This window comes from Electrona antarctica, assembly GCF_951216825.1.
Source record: "Electrona antarctica genome assembly, chromosome: 16".
Lineage (NCBI taxonomy): Eukaryota > Metazoa > Chordata > Actinopteri > Myctophiformes > Myctophidae > Electrona > Electrona antarctica.
This window is the reverse complement of record NC_136797.1, coordinates 42,781,188-42,795,482: the sequence shown is the minus strand read 5'-3', so window position 1 is coordinate 42,795,482 and position 14,295 is coordinate 42,781,188. Positions and strand designations below refer to the sequence as shown.

Sequence of the window (14,295 nt, the reverse complement as noted above, 5' to 3'; positions counted from 1 at the left end):
TCAAATCTTGACGGATTTACAAACGGGTTGGTTTATTACAAACGTTGTCAACGTGGGTATGATTCAGGACGCTTATCTGCTTATTATTTTTTTTAAATATATGAAAGTCGTATAAAAGCATTTAAGTATGCGGACGTCTCTGACGTTTATAACAAACCAAACCGTTTGAAAATCGGTTGAAAGTTATGGTCATTTAAGAGTACATGCCCCATAGACACAATGTTATGTGGCCCGAGGTAAGATGGCCGCCACGTAACGACGTCGCTCTCCATTGGCCAACAGCGCGGGTGAGCTATCTAGAGTTTATATATATCTATGGGACTGACACACAGAGATGCAACGACGAGCAGCCATAGAGCAGCACGTTCATATCCAGCTAGAAGCCAGAAGTGTTGCCAGTATAACTCTATGGCAGAAACAAGCAACCTAGGTCTATTACAAAATAAGCCAAAAAGAAGCAACACTGGTCGTTTCTGGCCAGTGTTGCCAAATCTGTTTATAAGCGATTTTGGGATTATTTTTGTAGATTGAAAAAATATTGGGGGTCCTTTGCTCTTGGCATGAAAATGTTTGGGAACCACTGCTCTAAAACAATATTAGACAAAGTTTGAGCCACAAACACATTGCTCTCTCTCTTCTCCTTTTGCATGAATTAAATAGGCCTATTCATGATTCTGCTTATAGAGAAGTAGCCTATGTTAATTTGTTTTATGGAAACAGTCTGTGTTGTTGAATGTGCTAATTGCACAGAATTATTCAAAAGAGAGAAAATGGGCAAGCCATAAAAGAATGCACATTGCACTTGTCTTTTCATACATCATGTGGAAATAAGGTAAATAAAAAAAGTAACATTAATGTTGTCATTTTATCAACCGGCCCCTGGCCCCTTGCCATTTTCATAATGTGGCCCACATGTTCAGCTATTTGAGTATCCCTGGTTTACTGTGTCAGAAAAGGACACCATAAAACTCGCAGTTTCATGATTTCACGACGCTGTGATCGGTATCGGCAATATCGGTATCGGCAGATACTGTTTCCAGTGATCGGTGATCGGTGATCGCCCCCAAAAAACCTGATCGGAGCATCTCTACGTAACATGCTATAAGTCTGTATAAAATGCTATCTAAGTCTACATAAAGTGCTTATCTAAGGGGTAGGGATGTGTAAATGTGTCAAAAATGAAAATCGATTAGCATAATTCAATATTAATCAATTATCGACAAATCGATTTTCAGACTACGGCGGAAGATTGGGAGTGAGGCTGCAGTTCTGATTGTAATGGGAAGTGCATTCCATAGTTTTGGAGCCAGAAGGGAGAAGAGTTTGGGACGTGTGGAGCGTTGTCCCGGCGTTTTTAGTGAAGGTACTTCCAGCTTCCCTGCGTTGGCTGATCTGAGTGCGTGGGAGGGTTTGTAGGGTTCCATCATACTCGCAAGATATGGGGGAGCCATACCTTTGGTTGCTTTGAATGCCAGCATCAGTTTTGTATTCTGTGCGGGCAGCGACCGGGAGCCAGTGGAAGGAGCGGAGAAAGGGTTGATGTGTGAGAATTTTGGCTGGTTGAAGACCAAGCGAGCTGCGGCATTTTGGATCAGTTGGAGAGGCTTAAGTACACATGCCGGTAGGCCAGTAAGGAGGGAGTTGCAATAGTGAAGTTTTGAGAAGACTGGGCTGACTCCTGGGTGAGGAACGGTCGAATTCGTCGTATGTTAATATAGAGTGTAAACCTACCCCCCCCCCCCCCCCCCCAGCCATAAAAACAGCCATAGCCGTCATCACGACCGATAAAAGTATCTATGGCTGTTTAGATCCCAAGGAGTGTTTTTCGTGCAAAACAAATGCTTGCAATGGATTCAGAATCATGAAAACCCCCTAGTTCGACCCCTCACATGCTACTTAACAGCCTTTGTGAGATATGTTACTAGATACCTTTACAAACACACTGGTGAAGACATTTCTTGGTAAGGATTCAAGGAAATTATTCTCAGATTTATTTTTTAATATTTTCTGACTATTAAGACCGTGAGAGAGAGAGAGAGAGAGAGAGAGAGAGAGTGTGTTTTAGCGGAGAGACTTCTCAGGAAGAGCATAACATAATCTGACACAGAGCTTCCTCCTCTCTCTTAAACCTCTGGTCTTTAATTCACATACTGTACAGCAAGTGATTTAAAACCTGGGGCTCAAACGCCCCCATCTGCAGAAATTACATTAGGGCTTGTCAAAGTGACACCATGTATCACACTTAATTACACACGCCAAATGCCAACTACTGATAATGAGAATTGGTCTGGATGACCAGGGGAAGGAGGAGTTAGAGAATGAATAGGGCTATAGTATGAAATGGAGCGAAACTACAAGTGATGGATTCACCGGTGAGAAATCTTAACATAATTAACTCATTTAGACACCAGATTCTACAAATGTCTTCAAAAACATGACAGTTTTCAGAAAAACCTGTTTCTATGTCAGTGGTGCTCAAAAGTTTTCATGTCAAGGAACCCAAAACTATATGTAATTGGCCGCCGACCCCCATCTGAAAATATGTTGTTCCAGGGACCCCCCAGAAGCAAAGATTTTAGTTAAACGTGTTAAATGGGTTAACTCATTCCCCGCCAACACCACCATCTGGTGGCTGAATTGTGTACTCCAGGACTGCCGGTTAATTTCAATGCAAAATACAAGGCGTTTTGTCTAGAAACTGAGAATCAGGAAGTGAAAACAAGTCCCGTGAATGTTATTTAATTCACGCAAAATATACATTTTGTAACCGGGGATCATATCGATTATAGAAATGAGCTTGTTTTGATCCATAAATTAGAATCCAAGATATTACGATTCTAAAAACTGTGTTCCCATAGACAGCATAAGCCAGCGGAATTTTCACTTCTGTTTTTAAGTGGTGTAAACCACTCCTACGACTGGCTTTGTTAGTTTACGTGTCTGTCTGTCTGTTCGTACCAAAAAATGAGCATGGTTGCTACGGTTACCCAGTTCACCCGGGTGTGATTTCATTACGTCAGACATTACGTCAGATCAGAGCTGATCAGGCTATATAAGACCTTACACCACTCAGTTCACACGGGTGTGATTTTTTATTTATTATCACACCGCAACTGGAATGTTACGAGTGCGCACAGAACACAGTTGTGAACCGTAATGCATTTATATTAAAAAAGGCATCAAAACCCGATCTCGAGGGGCACGGTGGCACAGTTTGTAGTGCTGTCGCCTCACAGCTTGAAGGTCCTGGGTTCGATTCCCACTCGGGACGCTGTGGGTGCTGGCGGTGTGTTTCCTCCTCCGCGTCATCAGTGCCCATACCCGAGGCCGGGTTGGCGAAAGGGCCTTTCTGTGTGGAGTTTGCATGTTCTCCCCATGTCCCCTAGGGTAGGTACCCTCACAAAAAACATGCAGTAATCCTGGTCTCTAAACTGCCTTCCCCTGGCCAGCCGGGGCGCCTGATGGAGGGGAAAGGAACTGGTTGGAATAACGTGTTCCTTCCACATGCTACGTCCAACCAGGGAAACTCCCCCGTCAGGTATAAAGGAGCAACTTGGACACTCAGGCATGAAGGAAGCATGCGTTCAAGTCCGTTGCTCTCCCCATGTCCCCCATATACAGTATGGGGACTAGGTTGGCGGAGGGTGTGTAGAGCCCAGGATCACATTAGATAATTGACACAGGGGTGAAAAATGGGTTACAAAATCGTGGGGGAAAAAAAAGAAACCCGATCTCGGCGATGAGCGCCTTTGGACCTGTGTCCCTTTTATGCCCATATATGGAGTTATTTGTCAGGCATGCCCAAATATGGAGTCTATGCAGACGTCAGAAGGCCAGCTCCATACGGTATATGTCCAGAGCCCGGGCAGAGGCCTTTTTGGGGCGGTTCTGGACAACCGTGGGTCCGACCGACTCGACAGCGAGCACTGCACCCCCTGTGGTAGGGTGAACGCGTGTGTCGAATCTGAAGTCGGTGAGTTACGTGGATTACAACAGTACACACACACAGACAGTCAGACAGACAGAGACTTGGTGCATTTAATTAGATATTCATTAGTATCCTACCTGGATCTGCGGGCTCTCCTGTAAGCACTGGGAAGAGAGTGTCTGGTCTTTTCCCTGGACTTCGACCGTGACCGTCTCTTGTGCTTCTTCTTCTTCTTGTCTTTGTCCCTGCCGCCTTTGCTCCTGTCTCGGTCTGCGCCTCTGGAGGTGGAGCAAAGGTATTTTTCATTATAGTTAAGTTTTGACTTTTTTTCCCCTAATATAGTTAGTTTTTAGAACGGGTTTGCTAGTTTTTATTAGTTTTTATTTTCGTGACAACGCTTAGTTTTAGTTTAGTTTTTATTAGTTTGTGTAATTTTTTGTTTTTTCTTCCCTTTTCAACATGCACCTGACAAATAAGTCAGGTGCATGTTGAAAAGGTATTGTGTAAAAAAAAAACTCAAGAAAAGATACCATTTAAAAATATATATATTCAGTTACAGATTAGGCTTATAATAAATAAATGACAAACGAAAACTAAGGGCATTTCATCTATTGTTTCGGGTAGTTTTAGTTCATTTTGTAAACACACAATACGGTTTCGGATAGTTATCGTTTTTCTTTTCCTTTTCTAGTTTTTACTTAGTTCAGTTAACGAAAATGTTTGTTTAATTTTAGTTTTAGCTTTTTAGTTAACTATAATAACCTTGAGGACGAGGTGGACGAGGCGGGGTGGTGCTCCCTGCCCCCCCTGTGAGCCGCCGCTCTCTCCTCACAGGGTTTCTGCACCTGCTGGGGGTACGCCGACGGTGCCGAGTACACCGAGGCAGGAGGAGGAAGGGGCTCGGAGACGTGGCTGACGGCCTGCACCTGGGGAGAAAAGATGGGAGTGGAAGAGACAGAGAGAGAGAGAGAGAATGAGAGAAAGGCCGCAGTGGTGGAAAAAAGTACTCAAACATTTTACTTAAGTAAAAGTATCAATGCTGCATACAATTAAAAGTCCGGAATTCAAAATGTACTCGAGTAAAAGTACAAAAGTATTGGCACCAATATGTACTTAAAGTACCAAAAGAAAAAGTACTCACTATGCAGAATGTCTCATTGCACGTTTTATAATGTATAAAAGTCTTTTGATAGCACAATGCGTCGTGTCTACTTTCAAACGACCAAAATGTATATAGGGCTGGAGTAGTTACTAGTAACTAAAGTTTTCAAATAAATGCAGTGGAGTAAAAGTACAATATTTGCCTCTGAGATGTAGTGGAGTACTGGAAATTGGAAATACTCAAGTAACGTACAAATACCTGAAAATTGTACTTTAGTACAGTACTTAAGTAAATGTACTTAAGTTACTTTCCACCACTGAGAAAGGGTAAACGTTTAGTGGAGGTTACGTTAATAACGACAGGCTCATCTTAACCCCTGGTCCTCTCTCTGGTTAACCAGACACGGAGACAGAGTAAAAATCAATGAGTGCATCGACTGACAGTACACAATCACACTCGCTCTGCTTTACAACAAGGACTTTGGAGATATTCTCAATATCACGATGTAGCCGCGTGTCACTGGATGGATCAATACACAAGTAAAACCCTCACTGTTAATTTATCCATTTGTAACTCAGTGGTGTGGTATAGATAGATAGATAGATAGATAGATAGATAGATAGATAGATAGATAGATAGATAGATAGATAGATAGATAGATAGATATGACCAAATGGACCAGTAAGGGTTTTCACACTCTCAGAGTTGAATTAACTCACTCTGTAGAGTCTGCATGCTTGCGGCAATGATGGGAAGGAAAACGTTTAAAGGGAAACTTTGCTGATTTTCAACCGAAATCCTATTGTTCTGTTGTGAGGAGCTCGATAATAGTGTGGCAAAAACACAATACACTCTGTGTCTTCTGTGTATTCCTCCACCAAATGTGATAAGAAACAAGTGATGTTTTCATGCTTGAGAGCTGTGTGGATGTGTGTGCGTGCGTGTTTGCGCTTGCGTGCATGTTGAGAAGATTGAGTCATGCTAAGTCAAGGTTCCTCAGATCCACTCTCTACCCTCAGGCCATAATTACCTCCTGACCGAACCCAACGTGAACATTTTCTAGGATTAAAGAGAAACACTGAAAGGAAAAAAAAAGTACAAGATGAGCTCGAACACACTGTGGAACTCTGACACCATGTTGAGGACATCGAATTGATGAAATGGTGTGGGATGGCAAGACATTGGAACTGAGAATACTAATGTGACAAATATTTGGATTCCCCCCCCCCCCCCCCCCTTGACCTACCTACTGGCAGGCAGCGTGCAAAAGAAATGTAGTGCTGACCGGCCCAGTGGTTTGCGAGATTAGGCGGACACACAGGAGCCACAGCATAAAAACTTAATTAGAAGTTGCTAATTAAAATATGGTGCAGGTTACGCAATATAATGTAGCCTTTTGGCACCACACAAATTAATAATAATAATTGACTCCTGGCTACTGTCGGCTGCAAAATGTTGTTAATTAATTGATCGTGTGTGTCAGTCTTTTAGATTTGCCTCCCTGTAAATTTCCAGAGAAGATATTTGAATCAGTCAATTCAGAGCTTGTGTTTACACTGTCATCCACTTGCAATGAAGGCCGCTCTAGGTGGGACAAAGAGATAGATTCCTTTTAACACCTTGAGCGGCATAAACAGAGTTCTCCGTCCTATCAAATAGTAACGCCCAGCGCTCAGGACGGAGATTAATAAAAGGACGGAGATTTATTGATATCAAAACCGATCACATCGCTCCACAGGCTGGGAGCGTCTGTTGGACAACATTCAATGTCATTTCCGGTTGGGACGTCATCCAAAATGTCCCCCCCCCCATTTTAGCGGATCAGATCGAAAATCTTAAAACATGAATAACTCTTGAGCTAAATCATTCCGTCCAATTCTTTTTTTTTTAAGATATTTTTTTTGCGGCTTACGCCTTTTATTGGTTTTTGAAGGGACAGACAGTAGGCTGACAGGAAACGGGAGAGAGATGGGGGAAGACATGCAGTAAAGGCCGTGTCGGGCTCGGGAGTCGAACCCGCGGCACACTGCGACTGGATTACCAGTCGGGTGCCCAGACGGTTACGCCACCGCCTGGGCCATTCCGTCCAATTCTAATCAAAGATTATGTTTTAGACGGGCCATCGCGGTCCCGCCGCTAGTCGCGTTAGAATTAATCATACCTCCCGTTGTTGTCGATCGCCTCGGGGGTGTTTTGGCTACATCTAGCTACTTCAGCTACATCCGGGATAGCGCCTGGTGCGTCGCTAAATGTGCTCCGTTGCTGCAAATCGATGGGCGCTCTGATTTAATGGTCCTAAATACCCCCAGGCATTTGTGGTGTTAACAGGGTCACATAAATGATTCAGAGTTCAAAGACAGAGTCCTATAGATACTCCCACGTTTAGAATGCGGGGATGACGCACTGTAGGTGAGAGCTTTTACCCCAACCTCAGCATAGCTTTTGCAGAAATTAAAATGGAAGGTGGCATTTTCTCATGGTGATGCCAAAGAAGCTAAGGCACAGCCTTTTAACATGAGTTCCAGGGGCAAAGCGGTTGCATTTCTAGTGTGCTGCAGCTGCCATGGGTAAACTGTGGCGAAAACAGTTATAGGGTTTGGGAGTACATTCCTAGTAGGCTTACCTTAATGTCTAGTAATGCAATGCAAAAGTGATCAATGGTGTAAACTCAGAAAGTGCAAGCATAATGCTGTAGTACCACCGTGTTACATACAGTAGCTCAGTACATTAGTCATAATTCAACCAACACATAATCCCCACTGGCATGTATCCTGGTCCTGGCTTCAGATATATATATTTTTTTGTAACCTACTTCTTTCTTTGGAAGGAATGGAGGAGGGCTCAGCATGTGTTCCAGTGGGAGTACCGTCCATCCGCCTGCATGTTAAAACCCCCTTTGTTTTAATCCATTGATACCTGGAACGCATCCATGTCACGTTAGCGTTTAACCACATTAACCATTAACCCATTTTGGGGCGGGAACCCCTTTTGGTGTTTTAAACATTGTTATAATTTAGCTATTGAAAAATAGCAGATCTACAAGCTCATAGCGCGCCACCGAGTGGCGCGCTATGAACTTGTAGGTCTGCTATTTTTGAAAAATCGTTAAAATTTGCCTCAAATCTTTCCGAAAATTTTCATGATTTAGAAAACCTTTTTTTTTTAAATTTCGACGTCAGGCCTGAATGGGTTAACAGGAACAATACACAGCTCTATCCGTTACGTTATTCACTCTTTCCTTATTTTCTTTTCCTTCAGTTCAATTCCTCATGATGCTCTCAAACACCTTTCCCATTTAATGCTTTTATAATTGCATTGCAGGCAGGTTAACAGCAATACTGTTCAAACTTGGTATTATTTGCAAGGTACATTCCACTCAAATGCTAACTCAATTCAAACTTTGCATGCTTTCAAAATGAAATTCTACTCGAAAGCTAATCCTAGAACTAGACTTAGTTGTTGAGAAGAGAATGTTATGCAGCTCTTTGATTGGTGGTCCCGCTATAGGCCCTCTGTGAAAGTCACAGAGGACTGATCCTGGGCCAAAGATCGATTTTCTGATTTAGAAAGTGTATCAAAGCCAGACCATCGCTGTCAAAATGCTTCAAGTCACCTGAAAGCTACGGTTGACCTTAACACCTTTGGGGGCAGTAGGATAGAGTTCCAGCTGAATGAGCAATGATGTCATTTCTTAAAATGAGATGTTAGGATGAACCGTGTAGTGTTCTTGGGCAAACAGGAGTTGCCCTTCCGAAGCCACAATGAAGGACCAGGTGGGGCAAACGAGGGGAAATACCTTGCTGCATTCTGTGGCAGAATACAAAAGTGACCTGCTTACTCGCATTGCCACATTAATAGTGTTCAGTGGCACGTCGTCTAAGACTAGGAATGACCTGACCTGTGCTGTTGCTAGGTCATAAACAGAGAGCATGAAGGAGGTGGTGTGGAAGGGACCATTTGTGGCTGTCATGTTGAATGAAACAAGACATTAGCAACATGGCCCAGGTGTCATATTGTCACTGTCGAGGGTACACCTTGTATAACCAAAACGGTTACTTTTCAGGAAATGGAAACACAAACTCTTTTAAATGCTTTTCATTGGTTAAACATTCATAAAACTCAGACCACATTCAACCTGGCATCCCTATTTTGGCCATACGATTATAGGGAGAAAAGAATAAATACAAAAGTTTCATAAATAGTGAATATAGCTGATCTACAAGCTCATGACAGGGGGACATTAAAAAGTACATAATGTACTTTGATATTTCACCTAAGATGGAGCACTTCTTCAAGTCTGACGATGTGACAGAGGACAGACGAGCAGAGGCTACACGACATGCTGGAGTTCTTGCGGTTTTGGCTGTGTTGACAAAGTGGTTGCTTAGTGCTAAGATGGAGCAGACGTTATGGTGTCTGGTTTGAACGGGGTGCAAGCCAAAGTCAAATAAACCACTCGACAAGCCCTCTTCATTCACTGCCAGCATCATGCCCATACTCTAGATCAGGGGTTCTCAACGTTTTTGGCCGGGGACCCCCGGAAATGCTTTGGCAACGTCTCGGGACCCCCGCCCCGCCCCCTCCCGACCCCCAATATAAATTGACTGCTACAATAACCTTAAACCATTTTGGGCGGGAACCCCTTTTGGTGTTTTAAGCATTGTTATAATTTAGCTATTGAAAAATAGCAGATCTACAAGCTCATAGCGCGCCACCGAGTGGCGCGCTATGAACTTGTAGGTCTGCTATTTTTGAAAAATCGTGAAAATATATATATATTTTTTGGAAAATATTTTGGGGACCCCCCTAAAATAATTTGGCGACCCCCCGAGGGGTCGCGACCCACGGGTTGAGAACGCCTGCTCTAAATCTTGTCACAGGGTGCCTCCGAGATGAGGGAGTGTGGAACGTCTTCTTTTCACACCACTCTGACTTGGCTTCCTTTTTCAGCGACTCAGTAAAGCAAACCGAGCTGCTGGCATGGGTTATATTTGCCAGGGCAGGCCTCCATGAGTTGCTCCTACTCTGTGGTCCTTCAATTCTTGTTTGGTCAATGTGTTAGCTTATACTGCAGATTTGCTATTGCAATTCAGTAAAGCAAACCAAGCTGCTGGGTTATATTTGCCAGAGCAGGCTTCCATGAGTTGCTCCTACTCTGTAGTCGGAGTCGGAAGGGAAACAAGTATAGAACCCTGGGGGACCCCAGACAATAGTACATAGGAAATAAATGTGATTTCTGCATATTTGCAAATAGCCTGGCTAATAAGCCAGACCGAATCAGCCGTTGTGATATTAGTCTGGCTTATTAGCCAGGCTAATTTGCACATATACCGTAAATGTGCATAAAACTTAATGTAAAGCCGTGAGCTGCAGTTTATCGCTGCAGTGTTTCTGCGGTTCTGAAGAAGTGTTTGTCGCTCAATGTTGCTTGGCTCTGTGAGCGCTGTCATGCCCGGTTTGGTTTTATAAATCCTGTTGGGTTTGTGTGGTAGGAGAGGGGTGGCTGACTCTCGTGCGTTTTGCACCTGCGGCCCATTTCTGCTAAACGCACACACACAGCTTGTGTGATGATGTGATTATTTGTAAGGATTTGCAGTAATGCTTACGAGTATCTGTTTATTGTTTTGATGATAACTCTCACTCTCTCCGTGCCGTTTGCTAATTGCACTGCTACTGTAAGGGTGGATCAGTCTCTTATTTCTTGTGTCAGAGCTGGAATTGTTGTAGATGACCTATGCAGAGAGGACACAGTAAGCTAAGCCAATGGGCAGTCAGTGGGCCACGGTTTAAGTGTCGTAACCCATTGTACACACAGTACAATCCTCAGTGTTTGAATTTGATGCAACAGAATTAAATTAAATTATAGCAGGATTTTACCGTGTTGCGTCATAACCTTGGGAGTCATTGTACAAGTCTGTGTAGAACAGAATGCGAGGAAACGTACAGTAACAGCATACTACAGTTAATATGAAGGGAATAAAGGTTTGTGTCTGGAGAGAGGGAGGGGGGGAAGAGAGATGACGAACACTCAGGAGTTTTGACTTAACAGGGACACAATGTATACAGCCAAAATTAATAAAGCTGTCCCAGTTCAATTCAAAGACATGAAACATGTGCTTTGTCTTTCCAATTCCCCATGATGGTAGTTTGTTAAAACATGGAAGTCGGAGGGGGAGGGGGGGATTTAGAGGTGGAGTATGTATATTTTTATCCCCACTCACTTCTAAATAAAATACGAGAATGGAGGATGATGAAAGAGGAGGAAAGTAAAAGGAAGATGAATGGAAGAATAGTAAAACTAGCAGAACAGACAGGAGGAGGAAATTAGACTAAGAAGTTGAAAGAGAAGAAGCAAAATGAAGACAGAAAAGTGTCAGACAATAGGACCCAATGTGGGAAGTGTCAGGCCAGAGAGGGAGTTTAAAGTGTAAATGTGCCATATGAGGCAGTCCCTTCCAGTTTGTGCATTACAATAGCTGGTAATCTGGCCCGGGGGACAGAGCATTGATGAAAGAGACGGCAAGCAGGGATTAGATGTACGTTATAGGACTTGCAAAGCAGTCTGGTCTCAGATGTGACAGATCAGTCGCAGCGGCCAGAAACGGGAGACAGTCACAGGGGAAAGGTGAGAGAACATCAGAGAGGAGTACGTACAGAGGAAAGGACAGGACAAAAAGAGGAGAATGTGTGAGAGAGAGAAGGTAAAGCACATAGTAAATCATACAGCCATCCGTGTGTCAGGAAGAGCAGCGGAGGGGGGGTTAGAGCTGCCAGAATCCACAGCTCTTCTTTCTGAAAATAAGCTGCGTTCGGTGACCTTGTGGGGTGTGTGACCCGACCGGTGGCACAGTCACATTTAACAGTTTTGAATTAATCATGGACCACTGTACCAGTGTCGGTTTACTATTATGTAGAATAGATCATGCGGTCGACGCGTGCTGACATTTTGCACCTTAATCCCATGTACAACGTGCTGTCTCTTTTTCTAGAACCTTAACTAACGTCCATAGTATATCATTATCATGTACTGTATTCATCTTCTGCTATGCTCACGCACAGAGCAGTGTGTACACGTATGTGTCAATGTAATTGGGTGCATCCACAAAGGGTACTACACGAAATGCTATTGCGCGGCCTCGCTCAATTTATACTACTGTATGATCTTGTTTTTTTGAGTGGTGCAAACCACTCCAACAACCAGCTTTGTCTGTACCCGTGTATGTGTGTATGTACCCGTGTACCTGTACGTGTGTGTACCTGTACGTGGGACCCAAACAAATGAGCATTGGTTACTATGGTCACTGACATTACGTCAGACCACAGCTGATCAGGCTATATAAGACCTTGCACCACTCAGTTCACACAGGTGTGATTTTTATACATACGTTTTTTGCATCTGGAACACTGTCGCCGGGTCAAATTCACGCAAAATTACAGCTCTTGTCGGCTTAAGTGATTCTGCATTCTCATACTTGCAGTGTCTAAATAAGTCTCTCAATTATAATGTTCCATCTGTGGCTATTAACCCATTGAGACCTGGAACGCATCCATGTCACGTTAGCGTTAGCGTTTTAAACATTATGTTATAATTTAGCTATTGAAAAATAGCAGATCTACAAGCTCATAGCGCGCCACCGAGTGGCGCGCTATGAACTTGTAGGTCTGCTATTTTTGAAAAATCGTTAAAATGTGCCTCAAATCTTTCCGAAAATTTTCATGATTTAGAAAACTTTTTTTTAAAAATGTCGACGTCAGGCCTGAATGGGTTAACCACCTGCTGGACCCGGAATATCCATAATACACCCAAGACCAGCGGACAGACCCGTGCATCAAGTACTGCTGCACGCACACATGGGAAAACAGATGCTGTTATTATTCGGCACGCTGCCTCGCACACTCTCTCTCTGAGTCGACTCCGACACACAAACACGTTCCGTGCCAAATTCCAAGTGGTGAAAATTCAGCAGGGAACACCTCATCGGTGGCTTGCAAAGCACGGCCAATGCACATTTTGATGCTATGAATTGACTGAGTTTGACAGACTCGATCGGTTTTCAAGTAAATGTGCTGCATCTGAAGGCCATGTTCTGACCGTCTAATCAATAAAGAGGATATCATTGTGTTGTGACTCGGCACTACTACAGGGGGCATGGCTGGGACATTAATATCCTTGCTACAATAGATTGGGAGGCTGGAGCTCTTCAATACGGAGTGTGCTGGCAGCTTGCTTACTCATAAGCAAGCTAGGAGCCTAACATCCATCTAACAGTAGGGCGGCGGTGGCTCAGGGGTAGAGTGGCCGGATGGGAACCGCAAATTTGCCAGTTCGAACCTGGGCTCCCCCAGAGTTAGTGTCTAAGTGTCTTTGAGCAAGACACTGAACCCCTAATTGCTCCTGATGTGCAGGTTGGTGCCTTGCATGGTTTCCTCCGTCATCGGTGTATGAATGTGTGTGTGAATGAGTGAATGTAATGCACAATCTATGTAAAGTGCCTTGGATAAAGGCGCTATATAAATGCACCATTTACCATTTACAGTAGAATTTCATTGTACAGACGGTTAGACGGATGTTAGGTTCTCAGCTTGCTTATGATTCTTGATGACTATTTCTATGTATTACCATGTGTTGTTCTCGTTTACTGTAAATCGCTCTGGATTAAGAGCCTCTGCTAAATGCCTTTTTTTGTATTTATGTTTTTTTATTGTTCATACCAGCAGCAGTTGGTCACAACATACAATATCTCGCCTATATACAGGGAGAAAATAGAAATTAGGGGGTACAACATTTTTTTGTTTTTTCCCTAGAGGACGACCTCCTGCCAACCAACCACCCCCCCTCCCTCCGCCTGACAGTGACACTTATTGGAACAAAAAAAATACAAAAAAATAGAAATAAACGTACAAGTACAAAAATGAGAATAGCTCTGTTCATCATCGGCACTCCTTCCAGTACACCCTACCTACAGTACAGCCTCCAACCGCCTACACTGCGCATGACCAAACCTGCCTCCGAGCCCAGGCCTATATGCATATTTGCACCTCAACCTGCAGTCAGTGGGTGAACACACCTCATGGTGTCTCGTCTGTGGGTAACCTCTGTAGGTTTTTGAAGTACTGTATGAATGGGTTCCATTTTAGAACAAATTTACTGTTGGAGCCCCTGAGTGAATATTTAATTTTCTCGAGGTGGAGGAAGTACATTACCTCATTTAGCCATTGGGAAAAGAAAGGTGGCTGCAGGACAGCCTTCCAGTGCAGGAGAATC

General features: G+C 43.6%; 1 protein-coding gene across 3 annotated transcripts in view; it reads right to left on the bottom strand.

Moving 5' to 3' along the window:
* Nucleotides 1-14,295, bottom strand: part of sfswap (splicing factor SWAP) — a 130,519-nt gene that overhangs the window by 20,097 nt on the left and 96,127 nt on the right. For all 3 annotated transcript variants that reach the window (XM_079525068.1, XM_079525069.1, XM_079525070.1), the window contains 2 exons: nt 4,691-4,854; nt 4,066-4,206 (listed from right to left, as the gene is read on the bottom strand). In XM_079525068.1, the coding sequence (XP_079381194.1) occupies nt 4,066-4,206; nt 4,691-4,854 (305 nt within the window). The remainder of the gene's footprint in view (nt 1-4,065; nt 4,207-4,690; nt 4,855-14,295) is intronic.